Source organism: Calypte anna, chromosome 2 (genome assembly GCF_003957555.1).
Source record: "Calypte anna isolate BGI_N300 chromosome 2, bCalAnn1_v1.p, whole genome shotgun sequence".
Taxonomy (NCBI): Eukaryota; Metazoa; Chordata; class Aves; order Apodiformes; family Trochilidae; genus Calypte; species Calypte anna.
Window position 1 is genome coordinate 5,440,304 of NC_044245.1, and position 17,765 is coordinate 5,458,068.

General features: G+C 44.6%; 2 protein-coding genes across 2 annotated transcripts in view; one reads left to right on the plus strand and one right to left on the minus strand.

Moving 5' to 3' along the window:
• Nucleotides 1-2,104, plus strand: part of DLEC1 (DLEC1 cilia and flagella associated protein) — a 39,576-nt gene extending 37,472 nt beyond the window's left edge. Inside the window, exon 38 of the mRNA XM_008502231.2 lies at nucleotides 1,981-2,104. Coding sequence (XP_008500453.2) covers nucleotides 1,981-2,104 — 124 coding nt within the window. The remainder of the gene's footprint in view (nucleotides 1-1,980) is intronic.
• Nucleotides 1,918-16,290, minus strand: ACAA1 (acetyl-CoA acyltransferase 1). Its single transcript, XM_030445189.1, has 12 exons — nucleotides 16,059-16,290; nucleotides 15,060-15,153; nucleotides 14,740-14,797; nucleotides 13,847-13,926; nucleotides 13,010-13,052; nucleotides 10,875-10,973; nucleotides 9,643-9,723; nucleotides 7,769-7,959; nucleotides 7,502-7,681; nucleotides 6,626-6,681; nucleotides 5,736-5,881; nucleotides 1,918-4,330 (listed from the first exon to the last, which is right to left on the minus strand). Exons 1-12 carry the CDS (start codon nucleotides 16,275-16,277, stop codon nucleotides 4,255-4,257), a joined length of 1,323 nt encoding a protein of 440 aa, XP_030301049.1. The 5' UTR covers nucleotides 16,278-16,290; the 3' UTR covers nucleotides 1,918-4,254.
• Nucleotides 16,291-17,765: the final 1,475 nt, after the last annotated feature.

The following is a 17,765-nucleotide window of genomic DNA, read 5'->3' on the forward strand; positions in this document are numbered from 1 at the left end:
CTTCCAGCTGGTATTTTTTCCATGTTACCATGTTCCATACACTACCCCCGTATATGGGATTCTTTTAGGATTTGGCACCAGCATTTCAGGCTTTAGATTTACCCAAAGTCATGATGTTCCAGCAGTTCCCATGACCCACTTTGTACCATTGGATAAAATCCCTTTTGTCAGGGCAGTGTCTGCAGCAGAGGGCAAATCTGATGCAGCAGTTGAGTCCTTCATGCATCCCACACTTTATTAGGACAGAGGGAGAAAAGTGTTTGCAGTATTTCAGAATCCCAGTAAAGCATCTGTTTGTCAGGCAGGAAAGCCCAAAAGCTTTTCCAGTCAATCTCAGGGATCCTTCATTACAGTTTACCTGACTTCTCTCTAAAACAACCTTTTTTAAGCCCTTTACTTCCCTACGTGCATGTAGAATTCCTCCTGATGAAGCAAACAGAGCAAAATATTCTAATGCAGTGATAAAGTTTGTTTTACCTTGCTTAGGCTGGTGCAATGTTTAGTGTTACAGTCATGTGGATGCTTGATGAGAAAGGAGAAAAAAAAAAAGCAATGTATTTTTGTTCCCTTTTGTCCAAACATTTTCTACACAACGGAGACAACGTGAGCTGCAGGCAAATGACAACAGAGCAGATGAAAATTACTTCCTTTGTCCCATAAACATTTAATATTGTTCTCATTATGTTTATGATCTTATCACAAACTTTTGTTGAGACTAGAGATGACTTGTGACAGAAGTAGTGACCCAAAGCCTTTAATTTCTTTGCTCTGATTAGAGAGGGAGAACTCCTGAGAGAAAATTCAGCTTCCATTACCAATTATTTTATTGGAAGTTATCACATGCTGGCAGAAGGTGTAAGATCAGTTTAGCCCAGTGATTTCATGACCTCTGAATACTTCTGAGAGGGAAGTTTCAAGAAGCAACCTGCAGTTAGTCTGTTACTCTGGTAACTTTGGGCTCCCTGGAACACACTGTGAGTTCTCCATCCCTGGAGCCACCAAGAACTCAAGTGTGAGTTCTGAGCTGTCCCTGCTCTCAGGAGCTTGGTGGAGCAGAAACCTCCCCAGACTCCTGAGTGCCTCAGTTTTTCTGGAGGGTTTCTTTTTGCCTGACAGCTCTGCTTATCAGCATGCCCCAAAGCACCAGAAAACAAAGATATTCCTGTGTAGCAGCAGCTCATCTGTTCAGCTCCAGACAAAGAACTCCCAAAACAGCTCAGGCCCAGCCTGGCATGAGTAAATAATTATATGCAAACTTTGAGGTGATTTTAATAATTCACCTCCCTAAATCAGTGGTCTTCCTGGAGGGGAATTTTGTAGGAGAAGGAAAAAAGATAAGTTGTCTGGCAGAACAGGCTCTTGCCCCAGGCTTTTACAACAGCCATCTCTCAGATTCAGAGGAGTCCTTCAGATGTGGGGTTCCAAGAGGGTTGGGCAGCATCAGCCTCAGGCAGTGATGTTGTGACTTCCAGGTAGCACAAGGGACAATGACACTTGCTGTAAGCTGCCTGATGTTCACTTACAGCCTGGGCTCCACTGGCTACCCCTTGAAGAGAGAAACTTTGACAGAAACTTTTCCATTTCAAACTTCATCTGCCACAGGGATGAGGTCTCACATGACCAAACACCAACCCCCAGCAGAACTTCATTTTCTGCATTTAATTAACATACAATTTCACAAGTAGGAAACTGCTGTAGTTTTTATTCCAAACATGAGGTCAATCATCCAGTGTCTTTACTGCAGGCTCAGACTGGAGCATTCTTTTCAAACAACCCCTATGTAGGTGTAGGACATGAAATTAGGAAGTATGGTGGACACCTGTGGACTTAACACTAATATTAGAGACAAGTTCTTGTGATTAGGAACAGTTTATGCCTTAGGGCACCACTCTCCCCTTTTTCCTCTGCTGATTAACCTCATCTTTAACCAGAGAACTGCACCTGGCTGTGACTGAACTGTCTCTTTGCTCTGCATTTTAGGAGTGACACTGAATATGCAACCACTGTGACCATTTCTGGGATGCTGGGAGAGAACCCTTGCAGGCTACAGATCAGGGGCCAGGGAACATATGATGAAAAGTATGAAAATCTGTATTTAATATAAGCAAACCAGTGTGGGACAAATGTCAAGGTAATGGGTTGGAGTTGTGCAGTCGTTTGAGCCTGGGTTTTCATTTCTTTCAGTTGTTTTAATATGGATGGAAATTTTAGCAGAATGAAATTTTAATTTATGAGGAAAAAAGCTCATGGTACTTTAAAGTAAACAGATACCAGCTCAGTCTGTCCTGTTATTACTGTGATAACCTTACCCCTACCCACAGAACTGGGCTCAGCAAAATAATCAGCTTTATATTGCAAAGCAGCCATGGTAACAGACCCAGCCCCTCTGCCTGTCCCACTATGCCTCAGATCACAATTAAAGACTGCTTTTAACTTAGAAATTCACTTTTGTTTTGCCCTAATTGTTTGGCATTAAAACAGAGAGTGACACACAATAAAATCCACTAGTTCACAGGCCAGCATTCCCTGGGCTGAGTTCTTGGTGCCTTACATGAAAAGGGGAAGAGGCAACTTTCCCTGGACTCCTTGGAAAATTACCAGCCTGAGTACTGAGAACATCCCCCCAGCTACAGAGGGAGGAACCCTTCTTCCTTTTTAAATCTTTCCCCCCACATGGTTCCCATTCACTCACACTTCTCTTTACATGTTTTTAGTATTACTTCAGCTAAAGGTCACTGAAATTCCCACTTCTAAACCTCTTAAGTTTTCCACTCCTTTCATATAAAAGGTTTTTGTTCAAGTCAGTGTGTGTGGGGAGGAGAAGGCTGCAATCTACACCAGAGGAAAACAAAAACTGTGTGCTAGCTGCCTTCTGCCCAGTTTAAAACAGACTTGTACTAGCACTGAGAACTCAGTTTATACACAGGAACCTCTCTGTGAAAAAAGGACCCTTGAAAATGCTTCTGCCTCTCTGCCCCCATGACTTGATCTCATCCTTTTTTGCTCTAAAATAAGGTGAGTGAGATGGGCTGCAGTACAGGGTGCTGGGTATCAAATAGCTCAGACTAATCACAGCCTTCAACCAACAACCACTGTAAGAAGAAAACAAATATATTGCAAGAACCCATTTGTATTGGCAAGTGCAAATACAAGAAAAAAAGGACAAAGAACTTGGGCCTGCATTGCAAATTTAAATTTTTTCTAACATGTCAGAGATCATGAGTACATTTCTCTTCCCAGCTGTTAACTCTGGGTTTCCATGATTCTTTTTTGTTTGTAAAAAACAGGTAAGGGAGAACATGAAATGAAATACACATTTGTTTTAGGACTGAAGTACTGAGATGTCACAGATGTTCATGTAGTACTTGCAGTAAGAATAATGCTGAAATCTATTTCACATTGGGAAATGTAGATATTATTAAGTATAAGCTCATCCTCTAAAAGCCACACATTGATTATTAGAAATGTAAAAAAAGATGTCTTGTAAAAGATGGAATGGGCACTATGAAATCCCTGGCTTCTAGCTGATCACCAAACCCTTTCTGTACAGGCACCTCAGTGGTTTGTGTGCTCCTGTGTAAATTATATTCCAGTCCTTCCACTCACCCCCACTGGAGGCTTCTGAGCAGCTTGGTTAAAAGCAGGAAGCTTCAGCACATCCTCCAGCACAGGGATAAATTAAGACCCAGCCAACTTATGACTGGGCTTGGATGGACAGTGTTGTGAAGAAAATTATGTTGTCTTTGCACTGCTTTCAATATACACTGCTCCAGACTTGTTGCAAGATGGTGAAATCTTTTAAGAAAATCCTGGAAAAGCCTTTTCACTTGCATTGTTTTAATTTTGAGGAACCATTCTAGATAATCTGTCATACAAAAGTACTGTACCATGAACTACTTCTCCCTGGTAATATTCACAGCTCTTTATTCAGATTAAGATCTGAATTCAAATTCACGGATCTCTTTCTGATCAATTAAATTAGAAGTATTAATTCATAATCACCATGTAAGAGCTTGTAGTTGAACTTCAGCTGAATTAATTTCTCTTTTCAAGTCAGGATGCCATTTGACAGTTTGGTATTTTTTCAGCATATACTCACTAGAAACTCAATGATATATTTAGCTTCTCAATTTGTACCTAAAATTTGTAGATGGAGCAATGAATCCACTTGATTTCACAGTGTAAATAATGTGTTGTTACTGGAGAAGGCAGCAAAGCAGATGTTGTGTTGCTTCTTCAGCTGTGCACTGGAGTTTAGTTCCCTGGGTACTCAAACACTGCTGCTGCACCCATGCCTGTCCCAATGCACATGGAAACAACACCGTATGCTCTGAAATGAAGAATGCAGGGAATGAAGAAAAGGATTGTTAGATCATCCAGGGGAAAAATACAATAAACCTGAGCTACCCACTGCTCTCCTGGCTCACCAAAAGATTCTTAACTCTGGAGCAAGTCCTGCTGCCCTGGAGTTCTTGCTGTCTGCAGAGCACATGGATGTGTTCTCTGCCTGCTCTCTGGACAGGAGCAGAATGCCACAACCCAGCCCCTTGGCACCTGCCTGAGACATCCCAGCAGTGAGGCCAAGCCAGAACTGTTTTGTGTCACAGAACCAAAGAATCAGCTGGGTTGGAAAGGACCTCTGAGATCACCAAGTTCAACCCTTGATCCACTCCCACTGTGGTTCCCAGACCATGGCACTCAGTGCCACATTCAATCTCTTCTTAAAAACCTCCAGGGATGGAGAATCCACCCCCTCCATGGGCAGCCCATTCCAATGTCTGAGCACCCTCTCTGGAAAGAATTTTTTCCTAATATCCAACCTAAACCTCCCCTGGCAGAGCTTAAGCCCATGCCCTCTTGTCTGACTGAGAGTTGCCTGGGAGAAGAACCCGACCCCTCCCTGGCTCCAACCTCCTTTCAGGGAGTTGTAGAGAGTGATGAGGTCTCCCCTGAGCCTCCTCTTCTCCAGGCTGAACACCCCCAGCTCCCTCAGCCCTTCCTCACAGGACTTGTGCTGGATCCCTTCCCAGCCTCCTTGCTCTTCTCTGGACCTGCTCCAGCACCTCAATCTCCTTCCTGAACTGAGGGGCCCAGAACTGGACACAGGACTCAAGCTGTGGCCTCACCAGAGCTGAGTACAGGGGCAGAATCCCTTCCCTGGACCTGCTGGCCACACTGTTCCTGATCCAGTCCAGGATGCCATTGGTCTTCTTGGCTACCTGGACACACTGCTGGCTCAATCTCATATGGGTCATGGAGGAAACTCCTGCCACTGCCCTTCATGTGGTTTTGCTCTGTGCAAGCCCAAGATAAATCTGGATAGACAAATGATGTGCAGTAGGATTTGTGGAAAAACAGAAGAATGCCTCATTTCAGAGCAAGATCTTCCACTTCAGTTAAGTGCCTGACTTGCTTGGCACTTAGCAGCTTACCACCAGTGCTACCCTCCCTCCTAGGCCAGGGCAGCTCATCCCAAGGTGACACTGCATGTGGCACCCCAGAGCCAACCAGCAGCAACTGCTTGTGCCTCTTCTGACACCATGGACCAGGAGAGACTCTATATTCACAGGCAGCAGGACCTTACACACCTCTGCTGTAAAGAGAACCCTCAGGAATTTGTGGCCAAATCTATAAAAGGGATGGAGAAAGCTCAACCCAAACTAATGGTTGCTTGAGCCTAAGGTGCTTTCATCCAGGTGAGGCATTAGGGCTCAGTACTGTCCCTCAGTGCTCACCTTTTCCCTCTGCGTTTCAGTTCATTGAGCAAAGTGACAACTTGGCGAGCACCAGTACAGCCCAGTGGGTGTCCCAGTGCTATTGCTCCTCCCAGGGGGTTGACCTTCTCCAGGGGAATGCCCAGCTTTTCAACACAGAACACAGCCTAGAAAGACAAGAGGGAATGGTTTCATTCATGGAGATGCTCTCACTTGGGATAGCTCTCTGTTCAGAGAAGACTGAAGATCTCACCTGTGTGCCAAGAGGGACAGCAAACCCTTCCAGGTAGTTTGAGGGGCTTCAAGAGATCATGCATTTAGCTCAAACTATGTTTGTGATTCCACAAACTCCAAATCTTTGTGTCAGCTGCTCTTAAACAGTTGGTACTTAGATTCCAGACAGGCCATCTGCCCCACTGGAACTCCATGACAAATCCAAAGCACGCAGAAGCCCCTCAACTTAATCTCCTACTGAGCCCAGGTAGTTCCTGACAGGCATGTCCCAGACTGGTGGGACACATAGCAGTGGAGTTTCCTTCATTAAGGACCTCCAAACTGGTGAGTGCAGCAAATTCACCCTGACACCACCCACTCACAAATTACAGCCCTTCTGAAACAGATCTGCAAGTCAGTAGAAGGATTCGCTGACAAATATTACATCCTTACTCAGTGGATGCATTTTGCTGTTTTGTTTTGTAGTTTTTTTGTGGTTTTGTTTAATATTAACCTGTACAAGCAATGCCCTGCTTATTTTTACATGAAGGAAAGAGAACATAGTTTGTGCATGTGCTCATTGACATTTGGCTAAAGGTGCAATATGTGGAAAAAGTTCAAATCTTAATTTGGAGACCAACCTGAATTTATACTCAGCTACCAAGCCATGGAGCAGCTCAAACAGGATGATCACTCACCTGGCTTGCAAAGGCTTCATTAATTTCATATATATCAATGTCATTCAGAGTCAGACCTATGGTACAAAAAAGTCAGGATTTAAAAGGAGGTATTTTTGCTTTATGATAGTACCCAAGAGAATAATCCACTCACAGTCTCCCTTGATGAGCACCAGTTCTACTCAAATGACAAAAAGAGGGGAATCTTGGCTCTGTGTAGGGTACACATAACAGTGCCTAAAGACTGCAAAATGTCACAGCCCATAGCACTGTGTCACTGGGTTTGCCAAATTTCCTTAGATTAAATGGGATTTCTTTGCAGGGGGATGACCAACCCAAATTATAATTTTATCATCTATGATTCTAAAGTTTGAGAGGTATTTTGAGACTGAAGGAGAAAACCATAGGTAAGCATGTGACCACAGAAATGACAAGGGGACACAGTGATATAAAATCAGCTATAGAAGATGTTTATCCTGATGAGGATGACAAGAACCCTGAGGAAAGCCTGTTCTACTGGTCAGATGCCAAAACTGTCAAGAAAAAAAACCAAACCAAACCAAAACTGACTCCCCTCCCTACTGGTGATATTAAGGGAGAAAAAAACAAACCAAAACAAAACACTAAATGAACACTAAATCCTTTCCAAATGTTAACTCTTTGTGTGAAGACTCTGCAGGGATTTAGCCCTGAGCTTCTCAAAGGTGAGTGAATGACAATTGATACATGAGTGCAAGAGAAGAGTGTTTCAGCCATCCCAGCTGGGTTCTACTTTAAGGTTCTGAAGTTCAGTTCACTGTTCTATGGCTGCAAGCTGCACTTGCTAGAACAAAAAAATCTTTTAACTTCAGTCTGGTGTGCCTTGTGCCCAGCAGGGTGTGAACAAGTGGTCCTTACCTGCCTTCTCCACAGCCACAGGGATGGCATAAGCTGGGCCTATGCCCATAACATCTGGTGGGACCCCAACCACAGCAAAGGACCTGAGCACCCCCAGGACTGGGAGTCCCAGTTGTGCTGCTTTTGAGCGTTTTGCCAGGAGAACAGCAGCTGCTCCATCACTGACCTGGCTGGAATTACCTGTTGGAAGAGGTCTGTTACCACCATTTTGCCTACACACGTTCTATTTCAAGGCAGGAACAATACAAATGGAACAGGAGAGCTGACCTGCTGTTGTGCTACCATCCTCTTTGAAAGCAGGCTTCAGCTTTGCCAAACCTTCCAGGGTTGTGGAGGGCCTAATCCCTTCATCTTGGCTCACTGTGATTGTTTTCTGGTTGCCCTGGTTATCTAGAACTGTGGTTTTCACTGGAACAATCTCAGTTTTAAACAGTCCCATCTGCTGAGCTTTTGCTGCTCTGTTGAAGAAGAGTATGAGAGATTAAAAATATTCTGGAGATGAACTGCAAAAGAATTAATGTCAAGGAAACCCCAGTTCATTCCAGAGAATGAATTAAGGTGTCACCTAGGACAAAGTTACATGTTTGCTGAGTAATGGACAAGATGACAGATGGACACTTATTTCCATTAGTGGGAAGAGAAACTTCTTACCTCTACATCTACTTCTACATCATGGGAAATACACCATGAACATTACAGGCATTCTCCCCAAACCCAGGTGGGTCACAGACTTCTGAGCAAGATCCCTGTTCTGTTCCCATCAACACACCTGGGACTGACCGATCACCACAATCCCACAGCATGAAGCTGTGTGTGTCCAGTGGTAGTCACATCACATAATTTATTTTCAGTGAGAAAACTGACATTCAAAAATCAATTTCTATTTCTGCTTTTAAACAGGGCAAACAGGGGCTAAGCCTCTGCTTAATGCTAATAACTTGTGGTAAGGAATGGCTAAAGTTTCACTCTTTCCTGATTTTGTCCTATTTAAGACAAGCTGAGCTTTAAGCAGACTTCAGGTTTAATCTTCTGGCCTATAAATGAAACCTTTCACCCCCAAATGATTGCAATTTATGTTCCATAGTTCAGTGTGACTCTGTAGAAGGGAACTGATTTAGCTGCAAAGGTGTGGGGAAGACAGGGTCTGGTCCTTGAGAGCAGTATTAGCAGCAGGGAAGAACTGACATGACTGGATTGATGTAAGCAGGCAGAGTGCAATTAGCTAAATCTGAATTAGCTCAGGGCACACAGTTTTAATCTTTCACACCAACACAGCATGGAGCTGATTTAGAAGATTTACCCTCCAGCAGAGCAACCTTTAGAGGAAACATAGATTGGAGACTGGAAGCTTCTTTGAACCCCTCATCACTTTATACTTTTACTAGCAAAATGAAAATATTTAATACTTGCAGGTGAGCAAGAGCTGGGGGCAAAGTGCTGAATGACAGATCAGTAACTCCACAGACATCCTGAGGCCAAGGCCAGAAAATCAGCCCCTTCCTCATGCAAGAGCTGAGGATGGTGTTCACATACCCTTCTGTGTTATCAGTTCCCTGTCAGTGAGAAAGGCTGGCAAGCCAAATTCCCTAGAAGCAGGGCCAGAATTTAAAGGTTAACTGGCCTGTGCAGTGACTTCCTGTATTAGATAAGTAACTGGACAGGGGCAATGCTTAAACAGAGCTCTGGAAGTTGGTTTAACTCTTTGAGGACAGCAACTTGTATGTCTGGCCTGGCACTGTGAGTGCAGCCTCATGGATTCCAGAGATGTGTTTACTCTGGCAGCAGTTTAACCCAGGAGGAAGGTTACTAGAGGTAGGACTGGACTCACTTGGACCCAAACTCCTGCAGTGAAGACAAAACCACTCTGCTCATACACTCCTCAGATTTCAACAAACAGCAACACCAAAATATTCCCCTCTTAGACAACTTTCCTTCTGCTGCCACTCCTGTGTTCTGTTTCAAGTGACACTGAGCCCAAGCCAGTAAGAAAATATGGAAGAAAACCCTCAAACTAACAAACAATAAAACAAACAAACAATAAAACAAACAAACAAACAATAAAACAAACAAACAATAAAACAAACAAACAATAAAACAAACAAACAAAACCAAACAAAAACCAGCAACTAGAAAGCACTTACTTTTGTTGGGAAGCCAGGGCAAAGGCATCTTGCTTCTTTCGGGAAATTCCAAACTTCTCTGCAACGTTTTCTGAGGTTATTCTGGGGAAAACAACAGAATTAATCACAGGACTCATCTAAAGGAGCTGCAACTCATTCCTGCTAAGACAACCTACAAGAACTGGTACAAGAATTGTCTCAAAGTTCACTGCTGCCTCTCAACCTAGAACTGCTCAGCAGAAGCAGATGTTCAATCAAATCTAGGACCAAAACAAGGTTCAAATCCACCTGCATTGCTCATTAAACACTGAGCCATGAGCTCAGGAAAGCTTTCATCAAAGCCACTGATCTTCCCCTCATTTCACAAAATTAGTCCTCTATTGGGTTAGCATGCAACTAATTTTCTGTCTTGTGATTTTTCTTTCAGCTAAGTCTCTTCTAAGTAGCTGCAGTTGCTGAAGTTAACAGGAAGTTTCTCAGTCAGTGTCTGCTGCTGGGACTGATAACACTCCATGTTTATAGTTATAGCTGGAGAATGATCTGCAGAACCAAGGACACTGCTTGGTGCTGAAGAACATCTTGTGCTCCTGAGAGAGAAATGCAGTAAAAGGCTCACACCAGCAACCCTCCTTTAGGGAGGAGTAGACAAGATAGGTGACCAAACTGACCAGGGTGTTCCATCCCATACACATCATATTCAGTGTAAATTTGAGGGCTCAGGAGGGTCAAACCCCTTCCCCTCTCCATCTCTTTCTGCTTTCTTCAGTATCTTGGGAGGATTCTGTCCATTTTCCTGCCTGTGCTCCTGATCCATTCCAGCCTGAATCTGTGTGTTCCTGCCTCCAGCTCCTGACTGCTGTTGACTCCAGGATTCCAGCCTGGACTTTCCCAGGGCTGCCCTGCAGCCTCGGGGGTGATGTGAGAGTTATTGGGGAGAAAAGTAATCTCAGTTTTCTGTATATTTGTGTACATTTAATACTTTTTCCTTTTTTATCATTCCTGTTTCAGTTTAGTTTCCAACCCATCAGTCTCTCTCCCCTTATTCTCTCTTTATCAGGGAAGGGGATTAACACAGAACATCTGCCATTGGGTTAAGTGCCAAACTCCTAACCTGTGACGCTGCCATAACCAAGAAAGCAGCTGACACCTACAGATCCAAGCTCACCACGTTCAGGTTGATTTGAAACTATGAGGTCACAACAGAGATAGAGCATGCAGAAAACCCTTAAACTTTGGGAAGAGGAAACACTTACCCCATGGGAATAAGGCAATCACGAGCTTTGCTGTTTTCCATCATATTGGAACTGATATCACCAGGGTTGTTTGCACTTCTGAGGGACATTGTTTCCACACTAAACACAAGAAAAAAAGTGATTTTGCTACCAGTGCTCTCATGTGGTAACTGCTCCATTAAGGCCAATCAAAACTCATCATCCTGACAACTTGTTTTCCTATCATCCAACAGAAACACAGTAACAATTAAGAACTGGGAGGCAGAACCTCTCCAATCATCAATAAAAGAATTACCACTAAATAAAAACAAATTGCTAGATGAAATTGGTCCTTGATTCACCAAGAACAGAATGCCAACATCTACAAGTTAATTTCTCTTGTTTCAAACAGCTGGGAACGAATTCCTAATGATTCTGGTACTTTTGTCCCCAAATATAGTAAGAAATCCAAGGTTCTAGGACTGGAGTTTCCAGCAAGATGGTCAAGAGCCATAAAATGTCACTTATTAAGAACTGGTTGGCAGTATCATAAGTATTAAGGAAAACCTTATGCCACTTGTATTTCTCAACAGAAAGAATTTAAGGCATGGATCCCAGAGGCTGCAGTCTTTCACCTACCACTGAGCTAGCAGATTGAAGGTAAATTTTACTGCACAAATACACAGCTATCACATAAAGTCAGTTTAGAAAACAAAGCCTACAAGGGTCTGAACTCTACTCTGTGTATCTCTACACAAATACACTCATAGAGAGTAGATTACAAAGAAACTATCACTGGAAAATTCAAGACAAGTGGAAAATAAAGTTTCTCCCCAAGCAGCTTACAGTAAGTGCTATCAGGATTCCAAGCTGATGCTGTATTAGGAGACTTCAGCTGCATCTCCTACCTGAAGGAAAGTCCAGAATCAGGGTTTAAGGGCAAACCACAACTACTGGGTTTTGTGCTGTCACCTCTGCACCTACAGAACAGGGCAAGTCTGCTCAGAAAGAGCACGACTTGGGGTAAACTCAGCACACAAAAGCTGTTTGTAAGATATGTATTTTATGTCTTTGTGGATGACCCTGCAGGGTAGAGGCCAGAAAACTTCCATCAATGAAACACCACAGCTTGCACACCCAAAGGTGCCAAGGCTGGATCCCAAACCCTTTGAGCTTTCACTACCTTTAAGTCTATCATGTAGGTGAGCACTGCCAAGCCCCTTCTGGAAATAATTGTGTTAAAGTGAAGAAGAAAAACATGTTCAGTCAGAAGCACCTCCTGTGCACACCTCAGCCTGCAGCAGAACAGTCCTGTCTTGCTGTTTATTTCACAGCAAGTCTAAGAAGGGCACTCCCAGCATCACATCTTGCTCAAGCAGATATGTGCAGGTGTTGAGAAACTGTAAATACAAATATTTTCCTAAGGGCTACCAGATGAGCCTGTACAGTAATCACTCATGGAAGACTTCAGAGTTAGCAAGGCAAAGAAAAAGAGAAACCCAATATTGTAGCCTCAGGATTACTGAGTACTTTTTTTGTTATTTGTTCTTCTGAAGTGAATGTGTATGTGGTCACTAGTAATTCTCTAAAGCCAACTTAACATTTACATAATCCTCTAAAAAATAAACACTTCTTATGATGTTAGGACAGAAGTGAAGCACAGCATGCCTCTCCACTGCTGAAAAAGGTCTCCTATAAGTCTGCAGAACATTTATAAGCCCTGATAGGGTATTAATTTCTTTATCTCAGATAGTTGCTGGTATTCTGAGACCCAGTGAAGTGGAAACAGTAAAAAGCAAACCCTGACAGGCACTGCCAGGCTGTCAGAGCTCTGCACACCAGTGGTGTCCTAGAGCAGAGTTACTGCATTTCCAGCAGACACATCAAGACCAACTGCAAGAGAACTAAAGGATTTTCAAGCACCCTCACTCAGGTCCTTTAAGATGATGATCTACAGAAGTACTCAGGAGCCTCTAGAAATACAGGAGCTGTGTCTACAGCCACCACTTAGACTCAAGTCCTAATTTTAAGGTTTATTCACCCATTTATCAAATGAGGACATCTGGTTGAGATCTGGTTGGGAGGGGTTTCTAATACCTCACACAAGAGCTACTGCTGAAGGACAAGAGTGTTACTTTCAGGAAGGCTGAACAAGTTCCATAAAAAGACTTTCTTACCCACAGGCCAAGCCAATGTCATATGATCCATTTCGGATGCCACCTGGAACAGCAGTGCACAAACATTCTTACTGTCAGCAGCAGCAAAACCACTTCCATTCCAGCTGCAGTTTCCCAAACACCTGAGGCACCCACTGCAGCTGAAAGATTCATTCCCTCCAGCCCAACACCTGCCAGAACATGAGGCAGGACAAGGAGCTGATGGGGCTGAAGAGGAACCATGACCTGTATTGATGCTGCTGATGTGGAAGGGGTGGTAGAACTCATCTTCAGAAAACCAAGTTATGTCTCTGAGGGTAAACCCAAGGATATAACATCTTCAGCTCACACCACACTGAAAACTCCTCAGAGCAGAAGGCATTAGCACTGTTTTTACTGCCCAGAGAGACTGGAGGGCAGGAGAAATGAGCACCTGGGGTGTTGCAAGCATCCCCCCCAACCTGAGTGCCCTGAGTTTCATTAATTTGGAGAAGAAGATGCTGAGAGCAGACATCATTGCTCTCTACAAATACCTGGAAGCAGGTTGTACTGGGGTGGGTGTTGGCCTCTTCTCCCAGGTGAATAATGACAGGACTAGAGGAAAGGGCCTGAGGTTGTGTCAGGGGAGATTTAGACAAGGTATTAGGATGAATTCCTTTACTGAAAGAGTAGCCAGGCCCTGGAATGGGCTGCCTCTGGAGGTGGTGGAGTCACCATACCTGGAGGCACTGAAAAGCTGTGTAAATGTGGTGCTGAGGGACCTGGTTTATTGGCAAACTTGGCCATGCTGGGTTACCAGTTGGACTTGATGATCTTAAAGGTCTTTTCCAACCAAAACAATTCCACAGTAACACTTACCAGCTATATTGATAATGGCCTGGAGCCCAGAGGAGCACTGCCTGTTCACACTCATGCATGGCACTGTCTCTGGAATACCACTAGGAAGAAAGACAGGGTTGACAAAGAGTCAGTGATGAAAACCACACAACAAACCCCACCTCTACAGAGAGCATTCAGCCAGGAGATTAAACTTTAACCCTCAAGTTCAAGACAGATCCCTTTATACCTTTGTTGACCTATTTGGTGCAGCACCAAGAGAAAGCAAAGGTCATAGACAATTTCCAAACATGATTTGTGAGTGGCTCTGAGTTCTGTTTCCCCACAGGTCTGTCTCCAGGTCCTCTGTAAGCAGGGTCCTCTCTTGTGTGTGTAGTTCCTGAGCTCTGCCTGGGGCCAGAGGTACTAAAAAGCTCTGCAATATTCCTAATTACCAGTGGGCTGTGTCTGCATCTCTCCAAAGAGGTGGCTGTACACTGATTTATGGAAGCAAACATCACTGGGCAGCAGACAGTGGCTGAAATATTTGGAAGCAGGAATCCAAAGGAACATAAAGCCCTGAGACAACTCCATGGTTTCAGGCCCACACAGAGCAGAGAAGCAGAGCCTTGCAACACAGAGAAGCAGAAGACACAGCTGGGAGCCCACAAAATATGATCTCCAATTACAAGGCTCAACACTGGTAGCCCAAGCAGATTAACTGTGCTCACCTCTGCCTCTCTGTCCCTGGCCAGCTGGGCTATCCAAAGCCCAGCATATTCTCCACATGTACAAACTCTAAATTCCAGGCAAAATGGGCTTTGCTGTAACTTCTTAGGAGTGTGCCAGCCTCACTGCAACCTCTGCCCCAGTGCTGCTCCACAGCCAGGGCCTGAGAAAGGGGAGGAGGAACCTTGATCTGGTTGAGCATTTACCTTAGAAACTGTGCAACTCTTGCAATCAAAGCACCAGCTCCAGGCTGCAGCACGTTTCCTGAGTGCAAAGATACGATTCCAGTCAATCGGTTGCATTTTCCTTGCTCTTTGCTGCAGGCATCAAAGGGATGTTAACATCCCCACAGCTTGGTACCCTCCAGCACCCAGATCAGAGCCCCAGCACCTGACATGAAGGACACCAAGTTTCCATAAACCTAAGGCCACGCACCGACCCTTTCAGAGCTCACAGGACACTGGGAACCACCTGTCCCAGAGAGTGGGATCCAGGCCAGGAGTCTGGATGGAGGTTGTGCACTCACCCACACAGATGTCTCCCAGGACCTCAGGATGAAGGTCGACATCCTGTAGGACAGCTGTCATAACAGCAGACAGCAGTTCATCAGGTGTAGTATCCTAAAAAAGAAAAAAAAAAAGCACAGGGGATGAGCACTACTTAACAACTAGAAACCTCCCTTGAACACCCACCAGGAACCCCCCACGAGGCTTATGTAGCTTTACCCTAATTCTCATGATGGCTGTTGTTTTCCCATTTAAAAAAACAATTAATTATCCTGCATGGTTTTTACCCTGGGCATCTTCTTCCAAGCACTGTAACACATGTTGCTTTTTTACCTAGCTTACTTTTATATAAACACACCCTGTAGGGTCTTGAGAACACACCTTGTAGGGTCTTCAGAATATACTCTGTAGGGTCTTCAGAACACACCCTGTAGGGTCTCCAGAACAAACCCTGTAGGGTCTTCAGAACACACCCTGTAGGGCTTTCAGAACAAACCTTGTAGGGTCTTCAGAACACACCCTGTAGGGTCTTCAGAACACACCCTGTAGGGTCTTCAAAGCCAGACAACTTCTGTGCCAACTTCTGTGACCAAACTGTGGAGTTTCTGAATTCACAGAATGTTTCAGATCTCGAGGGACTTTAGAGATCACCCAGTGCCAACCCCCAGGTTAATTTTGTGGGAGAAATGTGTGACCCCTCAGCTGGTGGGGAGGATCCCGGGTGTTCCCAGACCTACCCTGAAGGCTGACAAGCAACACGCAGCCCCGGGGCCATCCTGGCCCCCTGGCTCTTGGTCATCACCTCAGGACCCCGCTTTGTCACCCCAGAAGGGTGGCAGCTCCACGCCAAACGCCGTCCCAGGGAAGTGCTGCTTTTCTCAAGGATTTTCCCCAATGGAGCTCAAAGCAGCGCGGCCCAGACGCACCCCGGGGTCCAAAGGGACTTGGGTAACCCATCAGTACCGTCAGCCCAGCTCCCGGGGCCTTACCGGGCCGGACCCCCCCTGTCCGGGCCGTACCTTAAAGCCGCCTCGCTTGGCACGGCCGATGGCGGTCCTCCGCCCGTGAACCACCACCACATCATCGGGGCTGGCGGTCCGGCTCCCGCACGGTGCGGCCCGAATCCCGGTGCCGGTGCTCGGCACCGGGGAAGGGCCGGAGAGGTGTCCCAGAACCATCTGGACCCTCCGCATCGCCCCACAACCCGGAGCCGCCGCCATCTTCTCACTGCCGCCCATAGAGGCGGGGAGGGGCCGGGTTAATTTGCATAACCACGCCCATCTCCTGGGTGGCCCCCGCCCCCTAGCCCCGCCCAGCCCCGGGGAGGGGGGGGAATAGGAAATGAAGGGAAAGAGGTGAAAAAAGGCAAGAGAGAATAAAGGGGGGTTAAATAAATAATAAGTAAGTAAATTTAAGTAAATAATAAATAAGTGAATTTAAATAAATCGGTAATTAAAAAAAATTTTTTTAAGTATATTGAAAAAGAAAAAAAAATCGGAAAAAGAAGGGGGAATGAGAAGGGGGAAAGAGGAGGAAGGGAAAGGAGGAGTGAAAGGAAAATAAATAGGGAAGAATAAAGAAGAAATAGAAACAAAGAAAAGAAAGTAAGAGAAAAGCAGGATGGAAGAGGGGAGAAAGGGGAAGGAAAGATGGAGGGGGAAAGAAAGGGGGGCCAAGGGAAAATAAAGGAAAATACAGAAGAAATAGAAACAAGGGGAAAAAAAGGGGAAAAAAGGGAAACAAAGGGAAAGGAAAAAGGAAAGGAAAAAGGAAAGGAAAAAGGAAAGGAAAAAGGAAAGGAAAAAGGAAAGGAAAAGAAAGGAAAAGGAAAGGAAAAAGGAAAGGAAAAGGAAAGGAAAAGGAAAGGAAAAGGAAAAAGGAAAGGAAAAGGAAAGGAAAAGGAAAGGAAAAGGAAAGGAAAAAGGAAAGGAAAAGGAAAGGAAAGGAAAGGAAAAGGAAAGGAAAGGAAAGGAAAGGAAGGAAAGGAAAGGAAAGGAAAGGAAAGGAAAGGAAAGGAAAGGAAAGGAAAGGAAAAGGAAAGGAAAAGGAAAGGAAAGGAAAAGGAAAGGAAAAAGGAAAGGAAAAAGGAAAGGAAAGGAAAAGGAAAGGAAAAGGAAGGAAAAAGGAAAGGAAAAGGAAAGGAAAAGGGAAAGGAAAAGGGAAAGGAAAAGGGAAAGGAAAAGGGAAAGGAAAAGGGAAAGGAAAAGGGAAAGGAAAGGGGAAAGGAAAAAGGAAAGGAAAGGGGAAAGGAAAGGGGAAAGAAAAAGGGAAAGAAAAAGGGAAAGGAAAAGGGAAAGGAAAAGGGAAAGGAAAGGGAAAGGAAAAGGGAAAGGAAAGGGAAAGGAAAAGGGAAAGGAAAAGGGAAGGAAAGGAAAGGAAAGAAAGGAAAGGGGAAAGGAAAGGGGAAAGGAAAGGGGAAAGAAAAGGGAAAGGAAAAGGGAAAGGAAAAGGGAAAGGAAAAGGGAAAGGAAAAGGGAAAAAAAGGGGGAAATAAAAAAGAAAAATAAAGGAGGAATAAACCCAGAGAAAATAAGTCAGAAAAAAAATCTGTAAGAGAATTTTAAAATAAATAAAATTAAAATTATAAGTATAAACCCCAGTGCATTTGGAGCACTTGAAGAAACTGGGAGCCCTGGGGTTAGAGAACTGCACAGATTCATTATTTTGGGTAAAACCCATAAACCCTCAGCTCCAGGCTGGCCCCACTGCCACCCACTGGGGGGGTC

What these genes read in the sequence shown, in the direction of transcription:
- ACAA1 (XM_030445189.1), bottom strand. Translation starts at nt 16,277, where the DNA reads ATGGGCGGCAGTGAGAAGATGGCGGCGGCTCCGGGTTGTGGGGCGATG. An exon ending in ATGAAGCCTTTGCAAGCCAG is followed by an intron (nt 5,882 to 6,625) that starts GTGAGTGATCAT and finishes TTGTCTTTCTAG; the next exon opens with GCTGTGTTCTGTGTTGAAAA. An exon ending in CTGAAACGCAGAGGGAAAAG is followed by an intron (nt 4,331 to 5,735) that starts GTGAGCACTGAG and finishes TCTTCATTTCAG; the next exon opens with AGCATACGGTGTTGTTTCCA.